The sequence below is a fragment of the Delphinus delphis genome, chromosome X (assembly GCF_949987515.2).
Source record: "Delphinus delphis chromosome X, mDelDel1.2, whole genome shotgun sequence".
Classification (NCBI taxonomy): domain Eukaryota; kingdom Metazoa; phylum Chordata; class Mammalia; order Artiodactyla; family Delphinidae; genus Delphinus; species Delphinus delphis.
This window is the reverse complement of record NC_082704.1, coordinates 13,920,434-13,946,191: the sequence shown is the minus strand read 5'-3', so window position 1 is coordinate 13,946,191 and position 25,758 is coordinate 13,920,434. Positions and strand designations below refer to the sequence as shown.

At 39.6% G+C, this 25,758-nt stretch overlaps 1 protein-coding gene across 2 annotated transcripts in view; it reads right to left on the bottom strand.

Moving 5' to 3' along the window:
- Nucleotides 1-8,270: 8,270 nt before the first annotated feature.
- PABIR2 (PABIR family member 2) overlaps nucleotides 8,271-25,758 on the bottom strand; it is an 81,750-nt gene continuing 64,262 nt past the window's right edge. For both annotated transcript variants that reach the window (XM_060002608.1, XM_060002613.1), the window contains one exon: nucleotides 8,271-9,956. In XM_060002608.1, coding sequence (XP_059858591.1) covers nucleotides 9,931-9,956 — 26 coding nt within the window. In that variant the 3' untranslated portion in view covers nucleotides 8,271-9,930. The remainder of the gene's footprint in view (nucleotides 9,957-25,758) is intronic.

Here is a 25,758-nt window from a genome sequence, read left to right as displayed (position 1 = left end):
CCCTCATAAGATAGGACTTCTCCACACTTGTGTTGTTTCTTCAACTGGTGTGAAAACTCTGTGTGAGTAGAGCCTGCGTCATAAACTTCTTCTTGGTATTCCCCCAAAGTGCCTAGCAAAGTGACTTGAAAATAATAGGAGCTGAACTAGTCAATGTCGAAGGTTATTCATTAGACACATTTTCACATTTTAAAGTTTAAGGTTCATGAGACACCTCTAAGCTCCCCAGAAAATGGAAGGGAAGATTCACGTTATCACATATATCCCACAACTTGTTGGCATCCTCTGTGCTATTTCTAGAAATGGAATCTGTCTGTTCCCATCCTTAGCTGGATCAACTGAGCACCTGGCAGTTTCCTATTGATGCCTGTTCAGCTGTCACCTTCAAACTCCTGGTTCTGTTTGCTCAATGCGTCTCCTAGAGCAGGCCTGACTATTTTGGGTCTAAGCTACAGCTGTCGGCGTTTCAGGCGTACCTCACGTATTTCTAGAATTAGTTGGAAATATTTGAAGCCTGAAAAAGTAACTATAATGTTCTGAGTATGAAGGAAATATTTAGGCAAGTATCAACTGGCAGCCCATAAAGCTAACTAAGAAGACTCGAGTCCCCGGTGATAAAACGAGATGAGAACAACACAGCCAGGCCATCTTGGGTTACTTGCATTTTAGTAGCATGGGGTGAGTTACCAAACTATTTATGTTATTTTTATTAGCGTGTGATTAAGGAATTGACCAAATGTGAGACCGTTTGCTATAAATGTGAAATGACAGACTGACTGAACATATTTGCTTTGCTCTAATAGACAGCAATCATAGTCCCTCAATTTAAAAAGTCATTCTGGTTATACACATGTCCTAGGGATACTTTGAAAGTCAAGTTGTACCTCTTGACCTCATTCTTTTTAATTTTTGATAATAACTTCTGCTCTCCAATCTGATAAGGTACAGTATTGACCTGGAGCAATTATACTGTGGCTCTGAACCAAATTATTAAGATATGATTAGTTCTCTTGGAGGAAGAGTAGAGAGTGAAAGGAAAAGTAGAGAGTAAATTTTATGGAATGGCTAGGCACCAAGGCAAGATGAAGGTGATGGAGACTTCTTCAGCTTCCAAGATCAAATTAAATTTAGTGATTTAATATTGGCCAGATCAATCATCTATTCTCTTACATTTAACAGTTATTTCGGATTCTTGTATTTGGGTGTGTTGGGGGAAGTGTCAAATTCCTCTTCAATTTTGCCTTTTAACAATGTTATCAATACCTTTTAACAGTTTTGTTTTTGTAATGTGTAATGGCAAAAACAAAACCTAAAAATAACCAACAAACCCTCTGTCATCGAGATCCTTTGGATAAAAGCTATTAGTGGAACTAAAGGCTCTGGAGATGAAGGAGGAAGTGACTGTGGTGCCGGTGAGACAAAGACCATGGGCCCAATCCTTGAAAGGATCTATTATCTTCACTGTCTGTGTTTGTTACAGACTGCTTTCCAGATGATTCTGATGCAGGTAGTCCAGGGACCCCACTTTGAGAAATACTATTTCAGAGACTAAACATAGTCATGCTCATAGTCTAAATAAAATTAAAACCTTAAGAGTCATTGCCTTTAGATTCTTTTTAAATTTTACTTTTCATGGGGATATGTGCCTTTGTGATAATTCTAATCCTGCTTCCTTCTACTCAATATATTATTGATAAAGAGACCACTGACTTAGATCATGTGTTGGAGAACTTCAAAACTTACATTTCCAACCCTAGTACTGATTTGCAGTCTAATCTTGACTTAATCAGTTAGTTATGTTCCCCTTTTGTAAATTGAAAGTCCATCTAAGAAACATCTGGTAAGTTTTGGATGAAAAACACTGAGAAAATTCTTGTGTCACAAGATGGCTTTTTTTTCTCTACCTAGGGTTTCCAGATTTAGAGGGGAAAAAAAAAGATGCCTAGTTAAATTTGAATTTCAGATAAACAATGACTTTTTTGGCATAAGTATGTCTCATGCAATATTTGGGATATACTTATACTAAAAAGTCATTGGTTATCTGAAATTCAGATATAACTGGGCATCCTGTATTTTATCTGGCAACCCCATCTCTACCACCACCCTTTTCCTGGAGCCTGTGCTTTCCACGACTTGGGCAACAGAAGAGAGTATCTTGTAAGTCAAGGCCAGGAAGAAAATGAGCACTCATTTAGCATAATACAGTACAGGAGGAACGCGAGCAGGAGATTAACCTTCCACATTGGAGCAACGTAGGTACCTTCTGGTGAGGGGAGTAGGAGGCTAACGTGGGAGAGTGGAGGGGAGGCCAGAGAGTGATTGGCAAACACATATATGAAATCCCAAAGAGTGTTCAATCAGTTATTCAAAGATCATAATCCGACTTGCTTTTTACATAGCCACTGGAAAACAAAAAAAAAAGAGAGCCAAGGACTTCTTCAAACAGAGGCTTCCGTCATTTTCTACTGCCACCACCAAAGGGAATGAGGCATTTCTGTACCAAAGAGCACAATCTTTGGAACCACAGCTTGACTCTTCTATTAACTCCTCTATCCACCCACAATCGTGAGTCAAGAATTTAGATTGCAGAAATCACTGTGCTCTCTGGATTCCACAGGCTCCTCTCCCTGCAGGTCAGGTTTTGCAAGGGGCTCTCAGCTTATGCTATGCTGCCCTGTTTCGAAAAACCCAGCTCAACTCCTTTCTTTCCCCAAAGGCATGGGTCTTTCTTCCTTGCAGCTCCTATCAGTCTTTACCTCCTAGTTCATTTTTCCTGCCTGCAGCTCTCCAAGAGCCAACATATCTCTTTGCTATCATTCTGATCTTCCTGCCCAAATATGGATTTACAATGGCAAAGCAACTGCTTTGCTCAGAATTCAGCCAAACAGGGGTACTTGGAGGTCATAGGTAACTGATATGGTGATGGTGGTTTCAAAAATTAAAAGAATTTTCTTCCTGATAAAAAGAAGGTATGCTCATTGTTTATAAATTCAAAACATATATAAAAGAAAGGAAAATTAATACTTAATCACAAGACCCAGAGATAACCACTCTGAACCTTTCGGTGAGCATTTTTCAACATTCATTCATTCCTTCAAAAAAATTTATTAGTGCCTACTAAGTGCTAAACACTGTTTTAGATTCAAGGGATACATCAATAAACAAAGTAGAAAAACAAAACTCTTACCTTCATGACAGCATTTACATACATACACATAAATACATATAATTTTACATTAAATTTACATATAATTTTACATCATACTGTATATGCAATTTTGTAACCTGCTCTTTCATGTAAGAATGTGTTGTGGCCCTCTTTATATGTCAATAAATGTTGATTTATGCCATCCTTTTAATGTCTGCCTGGCATATTCTATAGTATATATGCACCATGACTTATTTAATCATCTCCCTAAAGAAATTTATTTCCAATTTCTGCTATTATAAAAATTCTGTGATGAGCATACTTGTACATGTATATCTCTGCGTGTTTGTCCAATCATCTTATTAGGATAAATTCCTGGTTTTACTCCTGCTTACTTGCTGTTTCTTCTCAGTCTTTTCTGCTGTCTTTCCCATCTGTTTCACCTCTAAATGTTAAAGTATCCCAAGGCTAAAGCCTTAGCCCTCTTTTCTAGTTTCACTATGGCCTAGATTATCTCATACATTCCCATGACTTTAAACAGTATCTATATGCTGATGACTTCCAAATTTATCTCTACAATCTTGACATCTCCTCTTGAGCTCTAGACTCATATATCCATCTACTTTCTTGTAATACCCAGTTTATCTGTCACAGAATCTTAAATGTAATGTGACCAAAAGAGAACTCTTAATTTTACCCCAAAATATACTCCTACCTTGGCCTTCCATACTTTAGAAAATGGCGTCACCATCCACATAGTTAACTCCAGCCTCAAACAAGGCGTCATCCTAATTTCTCCTTTTCTCTTTACCCTCAGTCCCCATATAATGAATCTTTCAAGTCTTTTCAAGTCTCTCTCCAAAACAGAGTTCAAATCTGCCCCTTCCTGATGTTAAAAAAAAGAACAGACAAGCATGCTTTATCATATATTGAATGAATATCGTTATGAGTTTCAAAAGCTTTTAAAATTTTTCCACATAATAGATAATAGGTTGCTCATGTTTCTTCAGTGTTTTAGGTTTACAAAGTGTTTTCATGTTCATTATCTCTGTGAATTCTCTTGACAGCCCTGCTTGCAATGTAGATGATGTTTCTTTCGTTTTAGAGATGATGGGCTTGAAATTCCATAAATTTGGGATGTGTATAAGTTACTCAGCTTGCTGATGACAGAGGCAGGATTCAAACCTTTGTCTTCAACCTTCAGAGTGCATGGTAATCCCCTGCAGGTCTTGTTAAAGCTGTCTTCTGGGTCAGAGTTTCTGATTCAGTAAATTTAGGTGGAGGTCTAATAATGTATTTCCAACAAGTTCTCAAGTGATACTGATATTGCTAATCCAAAGACCCACCCACTGGTGTAGCTAGTCCTAGACCCAGTCTATCTGTATTCTTGTCTGGTCTCTCTTAAAGAATAGGGATATTCCACAAGCAAGTGCTTTGCCTAATCCCTTTTCTCCATAAATCCTCTTTATATTTAGCAAATTGTTAAAGTACTATCTTGTGTTTTCAGTTTGTCCACATCAATGATGCTTTTAAATACAAAAAAAATCAACACATATGTATCAACTCTATTGAATGAAGTGTATATCATTTTGTTATGTTAAAAAAAATCTGCCCCTATTTACTGCTACATTCACTTGCTACCATCTTAATCCAAGCCACTATAGCCTGTCATCCAGGCTACTGCATTAACCTCCTAACTGGTCTTTCTGTTTCCCCTGTTGCCCCTCTACCATCCTTTCTTTACACAGTAGCCAAAGTTATCTTTTAAAGATAAAAATGAGATCTTGTTGCCTCCATGCTCAAAACCCTCTAATGGTTTCAAATCAAACTCAAGATCAAATAAAAACTCATCCCCCAAAGGATAAACCCAAAGAAATCCAGGTAGAGATACATAGTCAAACCTCTGAAAGCTAAATAAAAAGAAAAAATCTTGAAAGCAGCCAGAGAGAAATGATACCTTAAGTAGAAGGAAAAAACAATTCCAATGTTAGTGGATTTCTCTTCAGAACCTATGGAGGTCACAAGGAAGTGGCACAATGTTTTTCAAGTGCTGAAAGAAAAGAACTGCTAACACGGAATTCTACATCCAGCAAAAGTATCCTTCAGGAATGAAGGGGAAATCAAGACATTCTCAGATGAAGGAAAATTAAAAGAATTTGTCACTAGTAAGCCAACCCTTAAAGAATGGCTAACAGAAGTTCTTCAGACAGAAAGAAATAATAAAAGAAGGAATCATAGAACATCAGGAAGGAAGGAAGAACAAAGAAAGAACAAAAAAATGGGTACATACAATAGGCTTTCCTTCTCTTGAGTTTTCTAAATTATGTTTGATGATTGAAGCAAAAAGTAAAACACTGTCTGTTTCTCAATGTATGTAAAGGAAATACTTAAGACAATTACATTATAAACTGTGTGTGTGGCGGGAGGTAAAGGGACATAAAGAGAAGCAAAAATTTTATACTTTGCTCTAATAGGTAAATGACACCAGTGGACTGTGATAAGTTATGTATATAGCTATATGAAGAGATACACCAAAACATCTGTAGATAAATCAAAATGAAATTCTAAAAAATGTTTAAGTAACCCACAGGAAAACAAGAAAATGAAGACAAAAGGCAGAACAAACAGAAAACGCCCAAAACAGAGACAACTAAAATGTCCCTCAATAGGTGAATGGTTCAACAAAGTGTAGTACATCCATACCATGGACTATTACTCAGCAATAAAAAGGAGAAAGCCATTGATACACACAACAACTTGGATGAATATCTAAGGAATTATGCTGAATAAAAAAGACAATCTCAAAAGGTCGCATAGTGTATGATTCCATTTATATAACATTCTTGAAATGACAAAACTGTAGAGATGAACAGATTAGTGGTTTCTGAGAGTCAGAAATGGGGTGGATGTAACTATAAAAGGGTAGCATGAGGGCTATCTTTGTGGTGATGGAATAGTTCTGTATCTTGGTTGCAGTGGAGGTTATACAAATCTACACAGGGTAAAATGGCTTAGAAGTATACACGAACATTGAACCAATGTTGAATCCCTGGGTTTGGAACTGTACTCTAGTTATGTAAAATGTAATCACTGACATAAAGTTTCAGTTATGTAAGATGAATAAGTTCTAGAGATCTGCTGTACAACATTGTGCTTAGAGTCAACAATTCAGCATTGTACACTTAAAAACTTGTTAAGAGGGTAGATCTCATGTTAAGTTTCTAATGACAAAAGAAGAACAACAACAACCAAAAAAAGGGGCAGGAGGAAACTTTTAGAGGTGTTGTATAGCTTATTACCTGATTGTGGTGATGGTTTCATGGCTATATGCATATCTTCAAACTCATCAAATTATCCAATTAAATTATACACATTAAATATGTCCAGGGTTTTTTATATCAGTTGTACCTCAATAAAGCTGTTTGAAAAACCAAGATGTAACCACTGTGAGAAAATGGGTGAACAGTACAGGAGACGTCTCTATACTACATTTCCATCATCCTATGAATCCATAATTATATCAAAATTAAAAGTTTAGGCTCTTCCCTGGTGGCACAGTGGTTAAGAATCTGCCTGCCAATGCAGGGGACATGGGTTCGAGCCCTGGTCCAGGAAGATCCCACATGCCACGGAGCAACTAAGCCTGCGAGCCACAACTACTGAGCCTGCGTGCCACAACTACTGAAGCCTGCGTGCCTAGAGCCCATGCTCCGCAACAAGCCCACCGTGGGCTTCCCTGGTGTTGTAGTGGTTGAAAGTCCGCCTGCCGATGCAGGGGACACGGGTTCGTGACTCAGTCCGGGAAGATCCCACATGCCGCAGAGCGGCTGGGCCCGTGAGCCATGGCTGCTGAGCCTGCGCGTCCGGAGCCTGTGCTCTGCAACGGGAGAGGCCACAACAGTGAGAGGCCCGTGTACTGCAAAAAAAAGAAAGAAAGAAAAAGAGAAGCCACCGCAATGAGAAGCCTGTGCACTGCAACGAAGAGTAGCCCCAGCTCGACGCAACTAGAGAAAGCCCCACGTGCAAGCAATGAAGACCCAACGCGGCCAAAAGTAAATAAATAAATAACCACAGTAAATATTCCAAAATCTGTAATAAATTATTAAAAAATCTAATTAGGCAAATATCTTAAAAAATTAAGTTTAGAAAAGGGTAACCTCAAAAAGAGAGATATACCATGATGATGTATGAGAAGACTCAACATCAAATGGCAATTCTCTTCAAATTGATCTATAAACTTAATTCAAGTTCAATCAAAATCACAACAGGATTTTTAATGGATCCTGACAAGCTGATCCTAAAATTTATATAGAAGAGTCATGCACCAAGAATAGACAACACAATTTTGAAGAAGATCAATGGGGGGCAGATTCTCAACACTTATTATGTTATAGCAATTAAAAGAGTGCTGTGGGATTGGCAGATGGATAAACAAATAGACCAGTGGGATCTAAAAGAGCCTAAAACAACTCATATAAATCTATGAGAACTGGATATATGACAGAGGCTGATTATAAATCATGGAGGATATGATACAGACTATTCAATAAATGGTATTAAAATGATCCATGTGAGAAAAGATAAAAATTAGATTAACTTTCTTCAAATCCTACCTGAGAATCAGTTCAAAATGAGTTAAAGATCTAAATGTTAAAAGCAGAATTTCATAACATTTTGATGCAAATATAGAATATCTTTATGGTCTAAGAGTAAGGAAGAATCATTTATCACACCCAAAAACCTCAAAAAGTTTAAAAGAAAAGATGGATAAGTGAGGCTGCGTTAAATATGAAAATGTCTATAGAAAAAAACAACACTATAAAGTGAAAACAAGCCATATAGTGGGAGGAGATATTTGGCATGCAAAAATTGAAAAAGAAACAGCATCTAAAAGACATAAAACAAATCAATTTTTAAAAGGCAACCAGCCCAAAAGAAAAACGGGCAAAGATTACAAACAGGCAATAGACCCAAGAAACTAGAGTGATCTATAAATATATGAAAAGATGCTCAACCTCACTAGTATTCATGGAAATTAAGAAAAAGGAGACATGATTTTTACTTGTCGGATTGGCAAAAATTAAAACTCAAGAATTGTCAATGGTATGGTGTCGTGGGACCACATAGACTGGTGTCTGTTATTTGGTACAGACACTTTGGAAAGTAATCTGCCAAGACCCAGAAAAACTAAAAGTGTGTGTACTCTTTAACTCGGCAATCTCACTCTACTATCTAAAAGGTACATACTCTGGAGAATTTGCCACCTAGTGTACAAAGACACATGGACACCTGTGTTCACTGCAAGTTGTTTTTAATAGTAAAAAAAAAAAAGGAAACAACATAAATATCCATCAATTGGGGAATGAATAAATGAAATGTGTCAGGGTTGTACTATAGGTTACGGTTCAGCAGTGAAAACAAACTAGATCATTATGCACCCACGTGGATTGATCTCAAGAACATAATGCTGAATTTTCAAAGTACATACAAAACCATATAGTGTATTATTTACATCCTGGAAGAAAATGTATCAAATTAAGGAAAATGGATGGACTAGAAGTGGGAGATTAAGGGAACTTCAACTTCGCCTGTAGTTTATTTTAAAAAATAAGCTATTTTAAAAATCTGTTCTATTAAACTATTCTATTTTTTAAATGGAAGACAAAGTAAATATAGTACTGTATTTCCACTCTGCGTGGCAAGTACACAAGTGTTTGCTATATTCCTCTCTATACTGTCCTGCATTTTTAAAGTTCTCAAGATAAATGAAAGATGTGGTGTCAGATGGTTCTGATAAATAGTTTGAGGAACCACCCTATTAAGGACCCAGTAACTTTATACGTTAACCTTCCCAGGGACATTTTCACTTTTAAAGAAGGCTGCAGTGTTTAATCCAAAGGCAGAGGCACTGTGGTGTTTGCTGTCACTTCTGAATTGTGGGTTACTAAGTTTTGCAGGCAAAACTTCAAAGGGTATGATTTTCCTCCTATGTGCTAGTCCTGCAGTTTGGATGAGTTGCCACCACTTTGACAGAATGATAGGTTTCCCTTAAGTTGGACAGCTCAGAGAGAGGGAACAGAGCACATTTCCCCACTTAATTATGCTTTTACTCTTTATCAATAAACCTTCATTTAAAACAACTCCACAGAAAATAAAATTTAGAGTAGGATTTATTGAAACACAGACACCTAGGTGCAAATAAATCCCGTCAACTTTTATTAAGCATTTGTTCTGTCTTGTTCACCAACCTTGAGTAGATTGAACACAATTTAAAGATTTCTTGGCTTGTCTGCAGAGTATCAAGACCTGTCCGTGGCTCTGAGACGCCTACTCCCTTCACCCCAATCAACTCAACCAGTTGTTTAAACTGCTCGAATCTTTCTTCAGCCACAGTTTTGAAGTGAGAGTCTTTTTATTGCTTTGGGCATGTTCCTTCTCCTCGCCAGTGCTCAGAATTTTAACTATGTAACTATTCAATTTCTCTCTGTGTCCTTACATGGGGGAGAAACGGGGATTTCTGTTCCACACAGCTTGGCAAAGGCTAGCAGGGAGTGAGAGATTACAGCCAGATGTACATCTGCATGTCAGCAGCAAGAAGGTCTGGGATGGTGCTTTTTCAATCAGAAGGGAGTCATTTTCCCCCTCAAAGGAGAGGGCCTCCTCCCTCTTATCAGATATTTGGCTGCTAGCTGCTCACTGATTAATTACTGAGGTTGCATCTCCACACAACTGGTCTTCTTAACAATTCTAGCAGGCTTCCAGTTCATTCCTGAATGTGCTTCTTATTTTTTTAAAGTATCCTCCTTTCCTAAAGCATACATTTGAAAAAAAAGAAAAGAAAAAGAAAAACAGTTAAAAGAACAAAGCATAGATTTTAAACAAATAAAGTAATTCTACCACAATTTCTAATATTAGAAAATCAAGCACCAGTGGGAGAGTAGTTTCAGGGGCAGGGAAACATTTTGGGTACCCTTCAAATCAGAACACCAAGCCAATCACTTATTCTATTTGCATGTGAGGTATTATTCCATCTATCTTTTGGTTAATTCCAGAAATCCAGTTTATATTGGAAAGGTAAGGCAACACAGGCATCCCTTTTCTGTACCCCCGCAGCCTGCCACACGCCCAGTAGAGATAGCATATCAAGTTCATTATTAGTAAGTTCCTTTTCTAGTTTGACTCTTTACTGAGAATTTCCATCTGTTTTCCAAGACAGATATATGAGGTGCACAATACAATCACTCCATGAAACCTAGCCTGGAAACTGCCTCTTGGGTCACATTCTCATTTCTAAGGCGCTCAACATGCAATGCAGCCAGTATTAGGAGCAGTTGATTGTGAGAAGTATAATTATGGCTTCTCCAAGACAGGCTAAAGTCACAAGTATGGGCTGACAGTCCCTACGTTAACTAAGATCCCATCTCTGTATCTGGGGAAAGACTGGAAGCTTGATAAATGAGCAGTAGCTCTGTGATGTCAACGACAATTAGCTCTGCAAAATTTGGGAGCAATCCAGTCGAAAATGTGTTTATTCAAGCTCTGAAAAGCTGCACCTACCCATCGGACCTCCCCAGGTTCATCTCTCTCTACTCCCCCACGTAACACACACCTTGTGGGCCACTCCAACAATTCTAAACTGTGATACAACTGACAGATGATGTTCATAAGCGTGACACACTCCTGTGGGTGAACTCGGGGAATATATGATTCTCGGCATGCTGGCTGGTAGTTAGACCCTTTTCTCTACCTCTCATTTTAAAACATACTGAAATGCAAGCAAGTGAGAGTGACGCTGCTATTATAAGGAGAACCTTGAATCCATTCCAACTTATAACTAAAGTAAATTTTGGTACGTTCACTATTATCAGTAACAAATTATTGATGTCACACTTTACAGCCAATCATGACACATCAACTGTGGTTGACAGTGGCTATCCTTATCATATCGGTGACTGCCACGCTCTCTCATGTCTCTGCAGATGCTTTTCCCTCTGCTGTAAAAGGTCCTAAACCCCACATGGTAAATCCACAAAACAAGTTTGTTGATTGACTGAAGGAATGAATGAATGAAGTGCTTGCAACCTCAGATAAGCCTCCCACTGCGTTTATAATGTTCACACATTGGGCCGCAGCCATGCATCAATGAAAAATAATATTCTGTTACAAATAGGAAAGTCAACTGTGATTATGGGCAATTTTCTTAACCAGAAAGCATTGAGTAGTAAGATGCTTTGCAGCTGTACATTTTTATTAAGGGCTGTTTAAATAAACATAAAACATGTTTGCCAGGAGAGGGTAAAAAGACAGATGCAAATTTCAGTCAGAAAATAGGTACATTCATTATTTCTTGCATTTGCCTTAAAATGTGCCCCTAAAACAGCAATTATCCTTGGATGTCATTTTTGAACAGCAACAGGGACCAGAAAGAGTGACTTAATTTGGGCAGGAGTTTGCTGGGACATAATATGGCTACTGTGCCTGGAGTCTTCCTTGGTCATAAAAGCAGTAAGGAAGTATGACGTAACGGTGTGATGGTGAATCACAGCCCAAGCCATTTTGGTTGGCAGAATTTGAAAGACAAACATTACTTCAGGAGCAGAGAAGACGTGCCTAATTCCCTCCGTGCCTGGGCTGGGATCTCTTCAGCTTGTGCCGGTCCTGGACTTAGGTGTGTCCACATGGACAGGGGCCATGGGTGCAGGGGCCGGTATGGTCCAGCCAGGAGGTAGGTCTGCTAGGGATGTGAGGACTGGAAGGCCTGCCTCCAGATCCTCCCCTCCAGGGAAACCAGGCAGCCCAACTGAAGGAGAAGGGCATCCTTACGGTGCCCTGTGGAGCTGGAGGGAGTGGGATTGCAGGAAGAGGAGAGGCTGGTCCCAGCCACTCTGCCTTGGAAATGATGGGCAGTTGAGCTGATTGCATTCGTGAATCTCTGCCATTTTTACCTCAGGCCAGCCCAAGGCACCTCCTCCTTCTCTTCTAAGGTCTCCCCTTCTGGTTGCAGCTGTGGTCCAAAGGGGCTTTGGTGCTCACCATAGATGACCATAGCCTTGGGATGGAGCCTTCTTTCCTAGTTTGCTGCATTTTCAGAGCTCAGAAACCTCTATTCTCTTGTATCTTTTGTTTTACACTGACAGCCCCAGGCCATCGTCCTCTCCTACTTCTGTTTTCTCTGTCTCTGCCCCTTTATGGAAATCAGCCGCCCTCTCATAGTAGGGTAGAACATAGTAGAATCCCAGCAAGGCTTTCACTGGAGCACTCATCTATTTACCAGGGCTCTTCCCCGCTCTCATTCCTCACGCATACACCCATAACCCCATCAATTCTCCAACTTTAATTTCAAAACAAATTGTGGTAACAGAACCCTAACATAAAGTTTACCATTTTAAGTGTACAGTTCAGTGGCATCATGTACATTCACATTGTTGTGCAACCATCCATCTCCAGAACTCTTTTCATCTTCCAGACCGAAACTCTTTACACATTAAACAACTTCCCTTCTCCCCCTACCTCAAGTCCCTAGCAACTACCATCCTACTTTCTGTTTCAGTGAATTTGATTACTGCAGGTCCCTCCTGTAAGTGGAATCATACAGTATTTGTCTTTTTGTGACTGGCTCATTTCACTTAGCATAATGTTTTCAAGGTCCATCCATGTTCTAGCGTGTGTCAGAATTTCCTTCCTTTTTAAGGCTAAGTAGTGTTCTATTGTATGTGTATACTATTGATACATTTTGTTTATCCACTCATCCGTCAATGAACACTTGGGTTGTTTCCACCCTTCCAAACATTCCTCTGAACTGTGGAAACACTAGGAATGAACATCAAAAGTGCTGAAGCTTTCAGATGCCCCATCCTCTGTTCTCCGGAATCCTCATCTTGATCATCACGGCCCTCTCCTATTGATCATGCAGATGGGTTGCTAAGTGCCTGACAGACTTTATCATGTTCAATATCCACAACGATGAAGTGAGTTGCTCCCATTTTAGAGGGTGATTCTGAGACTAAGAGAAGCTAAGCTAAGCTAAGCTAGCAACTTGGCTCAGGTCAAAGAGTTAATAAGTAGCAGAGCTAGGATCTGAAAGCCCCACTCAGAACCGCCCCCTCTGGTGCTTACTCAAGGCCCAGGGGCCCTCTGCCACCAGTTGCTACTCCCTTCTGTGTGGTTTGGGGTCGTGTTGGTTTGTTGGTTTTTTTTTTCCCCCAGAGAGTTTTTCTTTCTTTTTTTTTTAATTGAAGTATAGTTGATTTACAATGTTTTGTTAGTTTCTGGTGTACAGCAGTGTTATACACATATATGTGTGTGTGTGTACGTATATTTTCTTTCTCATATTCTTTTCCATCACGGTCTATTAAAGGATTATTGAATATAGTTCCCTGCGCTATCCAGTAGGACCTTGTTGTTTGCCTGTTTTATATATGGTAGTTTGTATCTGCTAATCCCAAACTCCTAATTTATTGTGTTGATTTTTGAGAGAAGTAGAGCTGATTCTACGCACTAACAGACCATTGACCACATGTACCTGGAAGGGCCTTTTGAGTCCTCAAATCCTGACCACCACCGCTACCACCCTATCTGTCTCTCTCTCTGTCTCGGCACGTGCACACACACAGTTCTGAAATCATTCTGATGTGGGGCTGCCAAGACTTCTCTGTTGCTGTTTAAACCAGTCAGCGAGCTTTATGGAGATGCCAGGATTTAGAAGACTGGCCTGGAAGACTCGGGACTCGATTCGTGTTCTTGGACCTACAACTCTTCCACAAGCTATTTGTTTCATTTCTTCTCCTGAGGCGCTCTGTCCTTATCTACCTTGAATGGATTAAGTAAAGAGGTGCCCAGCATTTTTAAATGCTAGAAGAATTAGGCTTGAGGCTGTTGGCAGATGCTTACCTGTTAGTGTAGGTATGTCTTAGATACCTGAGTGACACCAGGCTCCTCTAAGGAGAAAAAGGCCCCAGGGATTTTTGTGGCTGAGACTGGGATACGTGTGTGGGGAGGGGGTACCCCATGGGGGTGAGAAAAGGCCCAGTGGGGTAGGAGTGTTGCAACCATCAAACACGAACTCCACTGCCTCACTTTTGCCAGCAGCTGACACAGTCCACGCTCTCTCTGACACTACCACAAGGACTGGCCAGAGTGGCTGTGCACATGCCGGGACCCTGGGCAGCAGCAGGCCCAGCTGGGTAAACAGAAGTGCAGGAGCAAAACAAGTCAATAAATCATGGCCTGGCTGTAGCCTACCCTAGTCCCCTCCTCCCCCTTCCTTTTCAGCTCACCCGGGTCTCCATATGAAGCACATGGGCCCTGGTGTCCTTTGATCTATCTCCTTTCCCTTTACAAGGGAGAAATGTATCTATAGGAGGGGTGAGCTCAGCCCCACCTGTGACCCGCTGCCAGAGTTCCTTGCAAGGAGCCACAAGCATCACACATTCAGCTGCTAAGAGCAAAAAAGGGTGAGCAGACATGGAAACATAAGGTTGGCCTACGGTTAGGGGGCCCTGGGTGGTTGACCTTCACAGAGCTATGGAGACTAATGGGGCATGTTCTCCACTTCAAGCACTGGCACGTGGGCCACAGCCTGCCTACACTAAGCCCATAGGATGCTGCTAAGGACCCGAGCTGAGCTCAAACTCTACCTTCCTTTGCCTCACAGCTTGAGGCTTTTATACGCTGCCCGTGCTCGAGTTTGGAGCGCTCACCTTTTTGAGATCCCTCATCCTGCTAGCAAATAGATATACCCTCCATTGTATGTCATTGATCCCCAGAAGACTTCTTCCTTCTGGAGGCCCACAGTGTCATGATCCGCTGGATGACCTTCTGACGGCTGTATCTCTAGTGCCTAAAATAGTGCTAACACATAATTGGTGCTGATTAAATACTTGTTGAGTGAATGAATGAATTGACATAGTGTAATGGTTAAGAGGTAGTCTCTGGAGTCAGACAGACCAGAATTCCAGCCCAGCTTCTCCAGTTTGACCTTGGGAAAGATAACGTACCCTCCCTTGGCCTTGGTTTCCTTGTCTGTAAGATAGTAACAGTATTGTAACAAGACTATTCACTACTATTATTATTTTGTATACCAACTGCAGGCAACTGGTCCAGATTACCAGGGGTGCTGAATTGAAGGTTCTATGGTCTCATCCTGATTCGATAGAAGACAGTGCTCTAAAGCCTGCTATGGTGAAGATGAGGGAAGTGAGAGCTTACTTGCAGGAAATTTGCCTTCTCTGGTTTGGCTGGCCAAGCCCCAGCTATCTGGAGTAGTCTTCAGGGAGAAGTATATTACATACATACGACAGGTAGCTTTTATCAACCGTGCAGAAAAAACATTTATGCCTTCAGTGGGGGCTCTCCCCCAGAGTGAGGGCAAGGGATGAGGGTAGGTCTGCCTACTAAAATTCTGAAATCATTCAAATAGCTCATTACTTGCCCAAGAGCTGGAAATAGCATTCAGACTCTTCATCAAAGAGCTCCCTATTCGGAGTCCGCCATCAACAGAGAAGCAGACCCTCAATGGGAAGTCATTTCCCTATTCCTGAGTGGACTCTTTGGCTCTATAAGCAGAATGGCTGCCTTACCATGTGCTTGAGTTTGTCAAATGTCACACACTATATTTCAAACATGTGAGTTGACATCATGTGAGCCATATTGCACTCATTTCCAACCCTATTTGAACTTCAAAGGAGATGTCAGCCTCATTGGCCCCACCTAAATGTGTGGTACTTTTGATCAACTGGTACCTGATGGCCAAGAAGACTTAGAGGCCCACGTGTAATTAGAAAGGGAATTTTTGACTAAAGGTAAATGAACCCAAGTCTTGGAAAGTTTGAGTTCAGCTGGAAACACAAAGCACATGAGGTCAGAGTAAGTCTTAAATTCTCTATCTGAAAACACTCAAATGACATCAACTTGAGTCTGGGAGTATCCTTGGGGTCTGGAGAAGTGTAAGCCAGGAAGCCTCCCTGGAGAAAAAAATCTTCCCCACCTCCAAGTCTCTCCAGGGACTTTTAGCTCTCAACAAAGCTGTAGGGTGGGCTGGGCTATGAGGGGCACTGTAAGGGTGGGAGTAAACTTTTACTCCCACTCCCTGAGCCTGCTTCACCAAATGATGAACTTGCCTGTGTGCATTACTTGAAAATTACATAAACAGCACCGTGATCTCCAGAAATACCTCCTTGTTGGCCTCCAGCAAGTCCCCTTTTTTACAACTTTGGGGCTTGACATTCCTCATGCTCAGGGAATTTGGACAGACTTTAGGGAGACCTTAGCAAACAAGAACATGTGGTTCAAGCAAATGGATGCCATCTGGCCAGTTAGCAAGGGTTATAGGCAAGGGACACCCAAAAGGGAAGCAGTTTTGAGAGTAGTCTGAGGGCGAAGGCCCCAGCTGAGGAGAAGAGACCTCAGAGATATTGTCCTGGGATCTGGCTACTTGAGGCAACTTGGGGCTGAGCACAGCAACAGAAAGGGGAGACTAGAGGGCAAGGAAGATAAATGGAAAGGCTTCCTTCCAAAGTCCTCCTTCTCCATCAGACAGAAGAGAGACAAAGCTGAAAAAATGTTCTCTTCCTTTCCTCTGCTCACCTCCCTCTCTTGCCAAATGAAGGGGATACAAAGGGGCCTGTGAATAATTGTGTTTTACAGAAAGGCTAGGACCCCTTTTTTACTGATAAAGAATTTGAATTAGTCATTCTCTAAATAGAAAGGATTTCACCCAAGTTATTTGCACTTCACACCTGGGCAAAAACTGCAGACAATATCCCTTACGAATATAGATAAAAAAAAAAACCCTCAACAAAATTCAGAACAGGTAGATCCATAGAGACAGAAATTACATAAGTGGTTGACAAGGGCTAGGGAGAGGGGAGAATGAGGAGTGACTGCTTAATGTGTATGGGGTTTCCTTTTGAGGTGATGAAAATGCTCTGAAACTAAATAGTGATGATGACTGCACAATACTGTGAATGTACTAAATGCCAGTGAGTTGGACACTTTGAAATGGTTGAAATGGTGAATTTTATGTAAAGGTGTGTTTTACCACAATAATGAAAAATCCTTAACAAAATACCAGCAATTATTGGTATATGAATTACATGAATTCAACAACATATAAAAAGGATTACATACAATGACCATGTGGGATTTTTCCCATGAATTCAAGGTTGGTTCAAAATATGAAAATCAATCGATGTAATACACCATATTAATAGAACAAAGGACAAAACCCACATCTCAGTAGATGCAGGACAAGCATTTCACACAATCCAATGTCCTTTCATGATAAAAACATTCATAAAACTAGAAATAGAAAGTAATTTCCTCAATCTGACAAAGGACATCTATGAAAAACCCACAGCTAACATCAGATTTAATGGTGTAAAACTGAAAGCCTTCTCCCTAAGATCAGGAACAAGACAAGGATATCTACTCTTACCACTTCTATTCAACATTGTACTAGAGATTCTAGTCAGGCCACTTAGGCAAGAGAAAGAAATAAATGGCATACATATTGGAAAGGAAGAAGTAAAAATACCCCTATTCACAGATAATATAATTTTGTACGCAGAAAATCCTAAAGAATCTACAAAAACAACCATATTAGAGCTAGTAACATGTTCAACAAGGTTGCAGGATACAAGATCAATATACAAAAATCAATTGTACTACTATACAATACTACTATTACTAGCAATAGACAAATTGAAAATCAAACAACAATTCCATTTGCAATAAAAAAATAATTAGGAATAAATTTAACAAAGGAAGTGTAAGAGTTGTGTACTGAAAACTATAAAACATCACTGAATGAAATAAAAGAAGCAATAAATAAATGAAAAGACATTCCTTGTTCATGGATTAGAAGACATAATATTGTTACAATGGCAATACCCCCCAAAACAATCTACAGATTCAATGAAATCCCTAAAAAAAAGTCCCAGCTGGCTTTTCTTGCAGAAATTGACATGATGATCCTAAAATTCATATGGAAATGGCAAGAGACCCAGAGCTAAAACTATAAAAACTAAAACTAAAACTCTTAGAAGAAAACATAGTTATAAATCTTCATGACCTTGAATTAGGTAATGGATCTCTAAATAGGACACCAAAAGCACAAGTGACAAAAGAAAAAAAAACGAGAGACACAAAATTTTCGTGGACTACACGAAAATTTAAAACTTTTGTACTGCAAATTATACCATTCAGAAAGTGAAAAGACAACATGCAGAATGGGAGAAAATATTTGCAAATCATATATTTGATAAGGGACTTGTATCTAGAATATATATAGACCTCTTACAACTTAATAATAAAAGGACATATAATCCAATTAAAAGTGGTCAAAGATCTGAATAGACATATTTCTCTAAAGAGGATATACAAATGGCCAATAAGTCCATGAAAAATGCTCAAAATCATTTAGCCATCAAGGAAATCCAAATCAAAACCATGAAGAGATACCACTTTACATCCACTAGGATGGCTATAATCAAAAAGACAGATTTTGCCAACAAGTATTGGCAAGGATGTGGAGAAATTGGAACGCTCATACGCTCTTGGTGGGAATGGAAAATGGTGCAGCCACTTTGGAAAACAGTCTGGCACTTCCTTAAAAGGTTAAACATAGAGTTATCATAAGACCCCAAAATTCCACTCCTAGGTATATATACCCAAGAGAAATGAAAACATATGTCCACTCAAAAACTTGCATACAAATGTTCATAACAGCACTATTCACAATGACCAAAAGTGGAAACAACTCAAATGTTCATCAACTGATGAATGGATAAAGAAAATGAGGTACATCCATACTATGGAATAGTATTCAGCCATAAAAACAATGAACCTTGAAAACACTGAGAAAAAGCGAAAAAAAAAAGACCCCCCAAAAGGCCACATATTACACTATTGCATTTATATGAAATGCCCAGAATAGGAAAATCCATAGAAACAGAAAGATTAGTGGTTGCCAAGGGCTGGGGGGAAGGGAAATGGGAAGTGACTGCTAATGTGTAAGGAATTTCTTTTTGGTGTGATGAAACTCTTCTGGAATTGGATAGTGGTAATGGTTGCGCCATGTTTAAAATATACTAAAACCACTGAATTTTATAGTTTAAAAGGGTGCATTTTATGTACGTGAATTATATTGCAATAAAAAATGGAAAAAAGTTGTTTTTGCTGGGAGATCACTCTGATATTTGGTATGGAACTCAAAGGAACTCATAGAATTATACGACAGTGTTATAATAAAATTTTTGAAGTCTCATCTTCTTATTTATATGAACAAGATTTCTCAGTCCTTATGTATATAAAGAAAATTAGAAATAGAATTGATGCTGAATAACTGTCTCTTTCTAGCAATATAGTAATATTTGTCCATGGATACCTGAAAAAAAGTCCCATCCATTTCACTGAGATGCATTTAAATAAAAATAGGCTTTTTGGGCTTCCCTGCTGGCGCAGTGGTTAAGAATCCACCTGCCAATGCAGAGGACACGGGTTCAAGCCCTGGTCTGGGAGGATCCCACATGTCACGGAGCAACTAAGCCCGTGCGCTACAACTACTGAGCCTGCACTCTAGAGCCCATGAGCCACAACTACTGAGCCCACGAGCCTAGAGCCTGTGCTCCGCAGCAAGAGAAGCCACCACAATGAGAAGCCTGTACACTGCAACAAAGAGTAGCCCCTGCTCGCCGTAACTAGAGAAAGCCCACGTGCAGCAACAAAGACTCAGTGCATCCAAAAATAAAAATTAAAAAAAAATGCTTTTTGTAACTGTAATTATTTTCAAAACCTTTTAATATATTTATTTTGTTTTGATCATTTATGTACAGTAGTTATAATAATTTTAGTAGTGCTTTATGGATACAGGAAGTAAAAATTAATGTCACTTTATAAGTATATTTTTGTTACAGAGAAGTCTGATGTGGAAGCATTATATTTCACATATAAAAGTATATTAACTTAAGATAAAATTCTCTGAGGGAAATGAACTAAAAATACAGATTCAAGGAATAAAATGTTAAATGTTTAAAATATTTATATGTTTTAAAATAAAATGATGGTGGGTAAAAATCACTTCAGTATTTGGTATTTAGAATACATTTAAAAGGGTGAAGTAACAGTATTATTTAAAATGCTGATATTTATAATAGATTGGAAATAACATGTTTGCAATTATTTACACTTATGATTTTAAAATTATGTGATAAAAATGTGCAAGGGGACACTGTTATTAAAGGTCAGGAAACACTGAGAATGGCACAAATCATTTATGTGGTATTCTTGTCGAAAATATATAACCTCGATCTAATCATGAGAAAAAAATCAGACAACCCCAAATCGAGGGGCGTTCTACAAAGTAGCTGGCCAGTATCTTAAAAAGCATCAAGGTCATGAAAGACAGAACTGTTACAGATTGGAGGAGACTAAGGAGACATGACTTCTGAATGCTATGTGGGATCCTGAAACAGAAAAAAAAATCAGTGGAAAGACTGGGGAAATCAGAACAAACTCTGATGTTTAGTGTAATGGACTGAATGTCTGTGTCCCCCCTCCCCCAAATTCATATGTTGAAATCCTAATCCTCAATATGATGGTATTTGGAGGTGGGGCCTTTGGGAGGTGATTAGGTCATGGGGGTGGAGCCCTCATGAATGGGATTAGTGCCCTTATAACAGAGTCCCCAGAGAGCTCCCTTGCCCCTTCTACCATGGGAGAACACAGAGAGAAGATGGCAGTTTGCAACCCAGAGGAGGACTCACCAGAACCCAACCATGTGGGCACCCATTTATCAGGTCTCCAGCCTCCAGAACTGTGAAAAATAAATTTCTGTTGTTTATAAGCCACCCAGTCTACAGTACTTTATTACAGCAACCTGAGTGGACTAAAACATTTAGTTAGTATTATTGTACCAAAGTTAATTTCCTGGTTTTGATCACTGTATTATGGTTAAGTCAGTTGACATTAAGGAAAACTGGATGAAGGGTACACGGGAACTCTCTGTACTATTTTTTTTGTCAACTTTCATGTAAATCTAAAATTACTTCGAAATAAAAATTTTAAAATCTCAGGGGATTCTCAGGCAAAAGCGTTTGAAGATTATTGAGTTACATGAGTCACAGTGTCCATAAGATAAAAGCAAACCAGTGTAGCTTTTCCTGGTTCTGAGACCTGAGAGAAACTTCTCCCCCAGTGCCCTCACCACGCACTGATATGATAAGGTCCTCAGCATCCTCTTGCAGGAAACTGTGACAAGTCAGGCTCATTTTTCTTTCTGTAGGACTGCATTGTGTACTGAAAGGATACGTACATCCTTCTCAAGTGCATGTGCTCAATTTATTTTCTTTTCAAAAAAGTGTTTTTCCTGATTACAAAAGCAATATAAACTTCTAATAGAAATTTTAGAAAGCAAAGATAACTACAAAGAAGAAAATTAAAATGCCTACAATTGCACACCATGATGAGTATGTTGGGCTATTTCCTCCTTGTCTTTTTCCATGCATGTATACACAATTTGTTGTTTTCTTAAAAAAATTAAAATACCGATCATCCTGTTGTTATTGTAAACTACTTTTGTTTATGATTACAATATAAGAACATCTCTCCAAATCATGATATATTTTTTCTAACATTATTTATTTATGTGTGTATGTATGTATGTATTAAAGGTTATACACCACTTAGAGTTATCATGAAATATTTGCTATATTTCCCATGTTGTACAATATATCCTTGTAGCTTATTTTATACATAATAGTGTGTACCTCTTAATCCTCTACCCCTATATTGCTCTGTCTCCCTTCGCTCTCCCCACTGGTAACCACTAGTTTGTTCTCTATATCTATGAGTCTGTTTCTGTTTTGTTATATACATTCCTTTGTTTTATATTTTAGAGTCCATATATAAGTTATATCATACAGTATTTGTCTTTCTCTGTCTGACATTTCACTTAGCATCATGCCCTCCAAGATCATCCACGTTGCTGCAAATGGCATTATTTCATTCTTTTTCATGGCTGAGTAGTATTCCATTGTGTGTATATGTGTATGTGTATATATATATATATATATATATATATATATATATATATATATATATATATATATACCACATCTTCTTTATCCAGTCATCTGTTGATGGACACTTAGGTTGCTTCCATATCTTGGCAATTGTAAGTAATGCTGCTATGAACACTCAGATGCGTGTATCTCTTCCAAATAGTAGTGTTTTTGTTTTTTTCAGATATATACCCAGGAGCTGAATTGCTGGGTCATATGGTAGTTCTATTTTCAGTATTTGAGAAACCTCCATACTATTTTCCACAGTGGCTGCACCAATTTACATTCCCACCAACAATATATGGGGGTTCCCGTTTCTCCACATCCTCGCCAACATTTGTTATTTGTGGTCTTTTTGATGACAGCCATTCTGACAGGTGTGAGGTGATATCTCATTGTGTTTTTAATTTGCATTTCCCTGATGATTAGCGATGTTGAGCATCTTTTTATGTGCCTGTTGGCCATCTGCATTTCCTGGAAAAATGTAAATGTCTATTCAGTTCTTCTGCCCATTTTTTAATTGGGTTATTTTTTTGATGTTGAGTTGTATCAACTGTTTATATATGTTGTCTCCAACATCATTTAAAATCATGAGATAAAATTCTGTTGTGTGGATGGTCCAAAATTGATGTTACTGGCCCCCCATTACTGGACCATGTGCTTGTCAACCATACAAAGGTAGGGACTCTGTCCCTGACAGAGTCTCTGCACTCGGGGTAGACACTTAGACCAGGACAGGTAGACCAACACATGATTTATGGCTATTAAATGCAAAAGAAGATGGGGTTTCTGCTTTACCAAAACATAAGCAGGCCTCAGAATATTGCTGTTTCTAGTGGATAGTGGTGGGCTGTGTATTATCTCCTTGCACTTCTGTTTAGAAAAAAGTTTTCAAGTATATCTCCAAATACCATGTATAATATGTGTAAAATATGTATAATTTTAATATATTTAGTTATATATTTTATCAATGCATTTATATATAATATAATGCATTTATATATATTTATCAATGCATTATATATTTTATCAATGCATTTATACTTTGTAAATATATTTCTAGCTTACAAATTATATTAATGTACTATAAACTAATATAATAATTAAGGACATTCTATAACCTATACAAAAATAGAAAATTATTTATAAATTATGGGTATATTAATAATTTGTAAATTATAAACTAAGCTTAGTGTGTATGTTCTACATCATAAAGCATACATAGAAAATAGAAATTTAGGGAATTTCCTGGTGGTCCAGTGGTTAAACTTCACGCTTCCAATGCAGCGGGTGTGAGTTCGATCCCTGGTTGGGGAACTAAGATCCCACATGCTGCACTAAGACCCCACAGGCTGGTGCGGCCGAAAAAAAAAAAGAAAAAAAAATAGAAATTTAAAAGTGATTAAAAAACAGACAATGGAATTAGAAGTTCTAACATTTTCTTCCCACACCTCAATGTGCATACCCTACTCTGGAGATCAGTGAACGGGGAGATCTTCAACTTAATCCATTTCTTTGGAAAGAGAGGCAGCAAGTCACTTTTCATAACACCTTCAAATAGCTTCTGACAGAGTCTGCAGTCAGGAAGTCCATCTCAAACCCTCTTGGACCCCTCCAGGCATTTCAGATTGACTCCTGCAGAGGTCTGCTGATCTTGGTGCCACATGGCTCTTGGTTACATGGCTGGTGTGTTGTCTATTGACTTTAGATTGTTGGAGCTGGTAGGCAAGAGGCGGGTCATTAATCAGTCCAGCACTTAGCATGCTGTTAGCTTTCATTGTTACAGGCCACTGTGATTTGTAGACCAAACACCGGCCCTGGAGTCAGAACACATGGGTTTTAGTCCTTCCTCTGCTCCTTGCTTAGTTGTGTGACCTTGGCCAAGCCAATTTATCTCTCTGAAGGAAGTCACAGTGAGCCACAGGAGGCAGTGTCACCATGTAGAAGAGACAAGTCCTAGAATCAGGCAGACCTGGCTCAAATCTCAGCTCTGCCCCTTGGGTTCCATGCAGTTTGGGGCCAGCTGATCTTCTGTTGGCCTCCATGTTCTCATTTTTAATTGGGGGGGATAATAATAATAATACGTATCTCACAGGCTTGTGAAATTTTGTGAAAGTTACTAGGATAGTACTCAGTAAATGTGTGCTAAATCTGACTCATTTAAAGGTAAGCAAAGGGGCTTCCCTGGTGGCACAGCGGTTAAGAATCTGCCTGCCAATGCAGGGGACACGGGTTCGAGCCCTGGTCCGGGAAGATCCCACATGCTGCAGAGCAACTAAGCCCGTGCGCCACAACTACTGAGCCTGCGCTCTAGAGCCTGTGAGCGACGACTACTGAGCCCATGTGCCACAACTACTGAAGCCCACGCGCCTAGAGCCCGTGCTCCACAACAGGAGAAGCCACCGCAGTGAGAAGCCCACGCACACCGCAACGAAGAGTAGCCCCCGCTCACCACAACTAGAGAAAGCCCTCGCGCAGCAATGAAAACCCAACGCAGCCAAAAATAAAATAAATACAAAATAAATAAATTTAAAAAAATAAATAAAGGTAAGCAAAATTACCTTTTTGTCAGAGTCCTCCAAAATCATCTGTTCCAACCCCCTCGCCCCACAAATGAGCATACTGAGGACAAGATCTGAGGAAGGGGGCATGTCCAAGGCCACCCCTGAGTTCCATCTCTTCTATACAGTTAGCAGACCTGGATTATCATTAGGGTGCTACCACTATCTCCAAATGAATTCCCCTTAAACACCACTTTGCTTGTGATGGACATTTGATAGATATTTTTCTACATATGAGGAAAGGGAAGGGCAGAGCAGGGCAGGGAAGGGAAGGGAAAAGCCATGACACTAACTAAGGCCCCCAGGTCGGATAAAAATGTTCAGCCATCCAGAAGGAATTTGGGTGACAATAACATTCTTAATAATGGCTCACATACTATATGGACAGGGTATTACTCTAAGTGCTTTTTATATATTAACGTAGTTCATCCTCACAACAACTTTATAATCCACATTTTATAGCTGAGGAAACTGGGGCTCCGAAAGATTTCAAACTTGCCCAAAGTTACACAGGGGGAGAGCTGGGATTCCAACCTAGGTGATCTGCCTAGGGCAGTGGTTCTCCAACTTAAGCATGCATCAGAATCACCTGAGAGCTTGTGAAAACACAGATGACTGGCCCCACCTCCAGAGTTTCTGATTCAGTAGGTCTGGGATTGAGCCCAAGAATTTGCATCTGTGGAACTTCCCTGGTGGCACAGTGGTTAAGAATCCGCCTGCCAGTGCAGGGGACACAGGTTCGATCCCTTGTCCGGGAAGATCCCACATGGTGCGGAGCAACTAAGCCCACGCACCACAACTACTGAGCCTGTGCTCTAGAGCCCACGAGCCACAACTACTGAGCCCACACGCCACAACTACTGAAGCCCATGTGCCTAGAGCCCATGCTCTGCAACAAGAGAAGCCAGCAAAATGAGAAGCCTGCGCATCGCAACAAAGAGTAGCCCCCGCTCGCCGCAACTAGAGAAAGCCCACGTGCAGCAACAAAGAC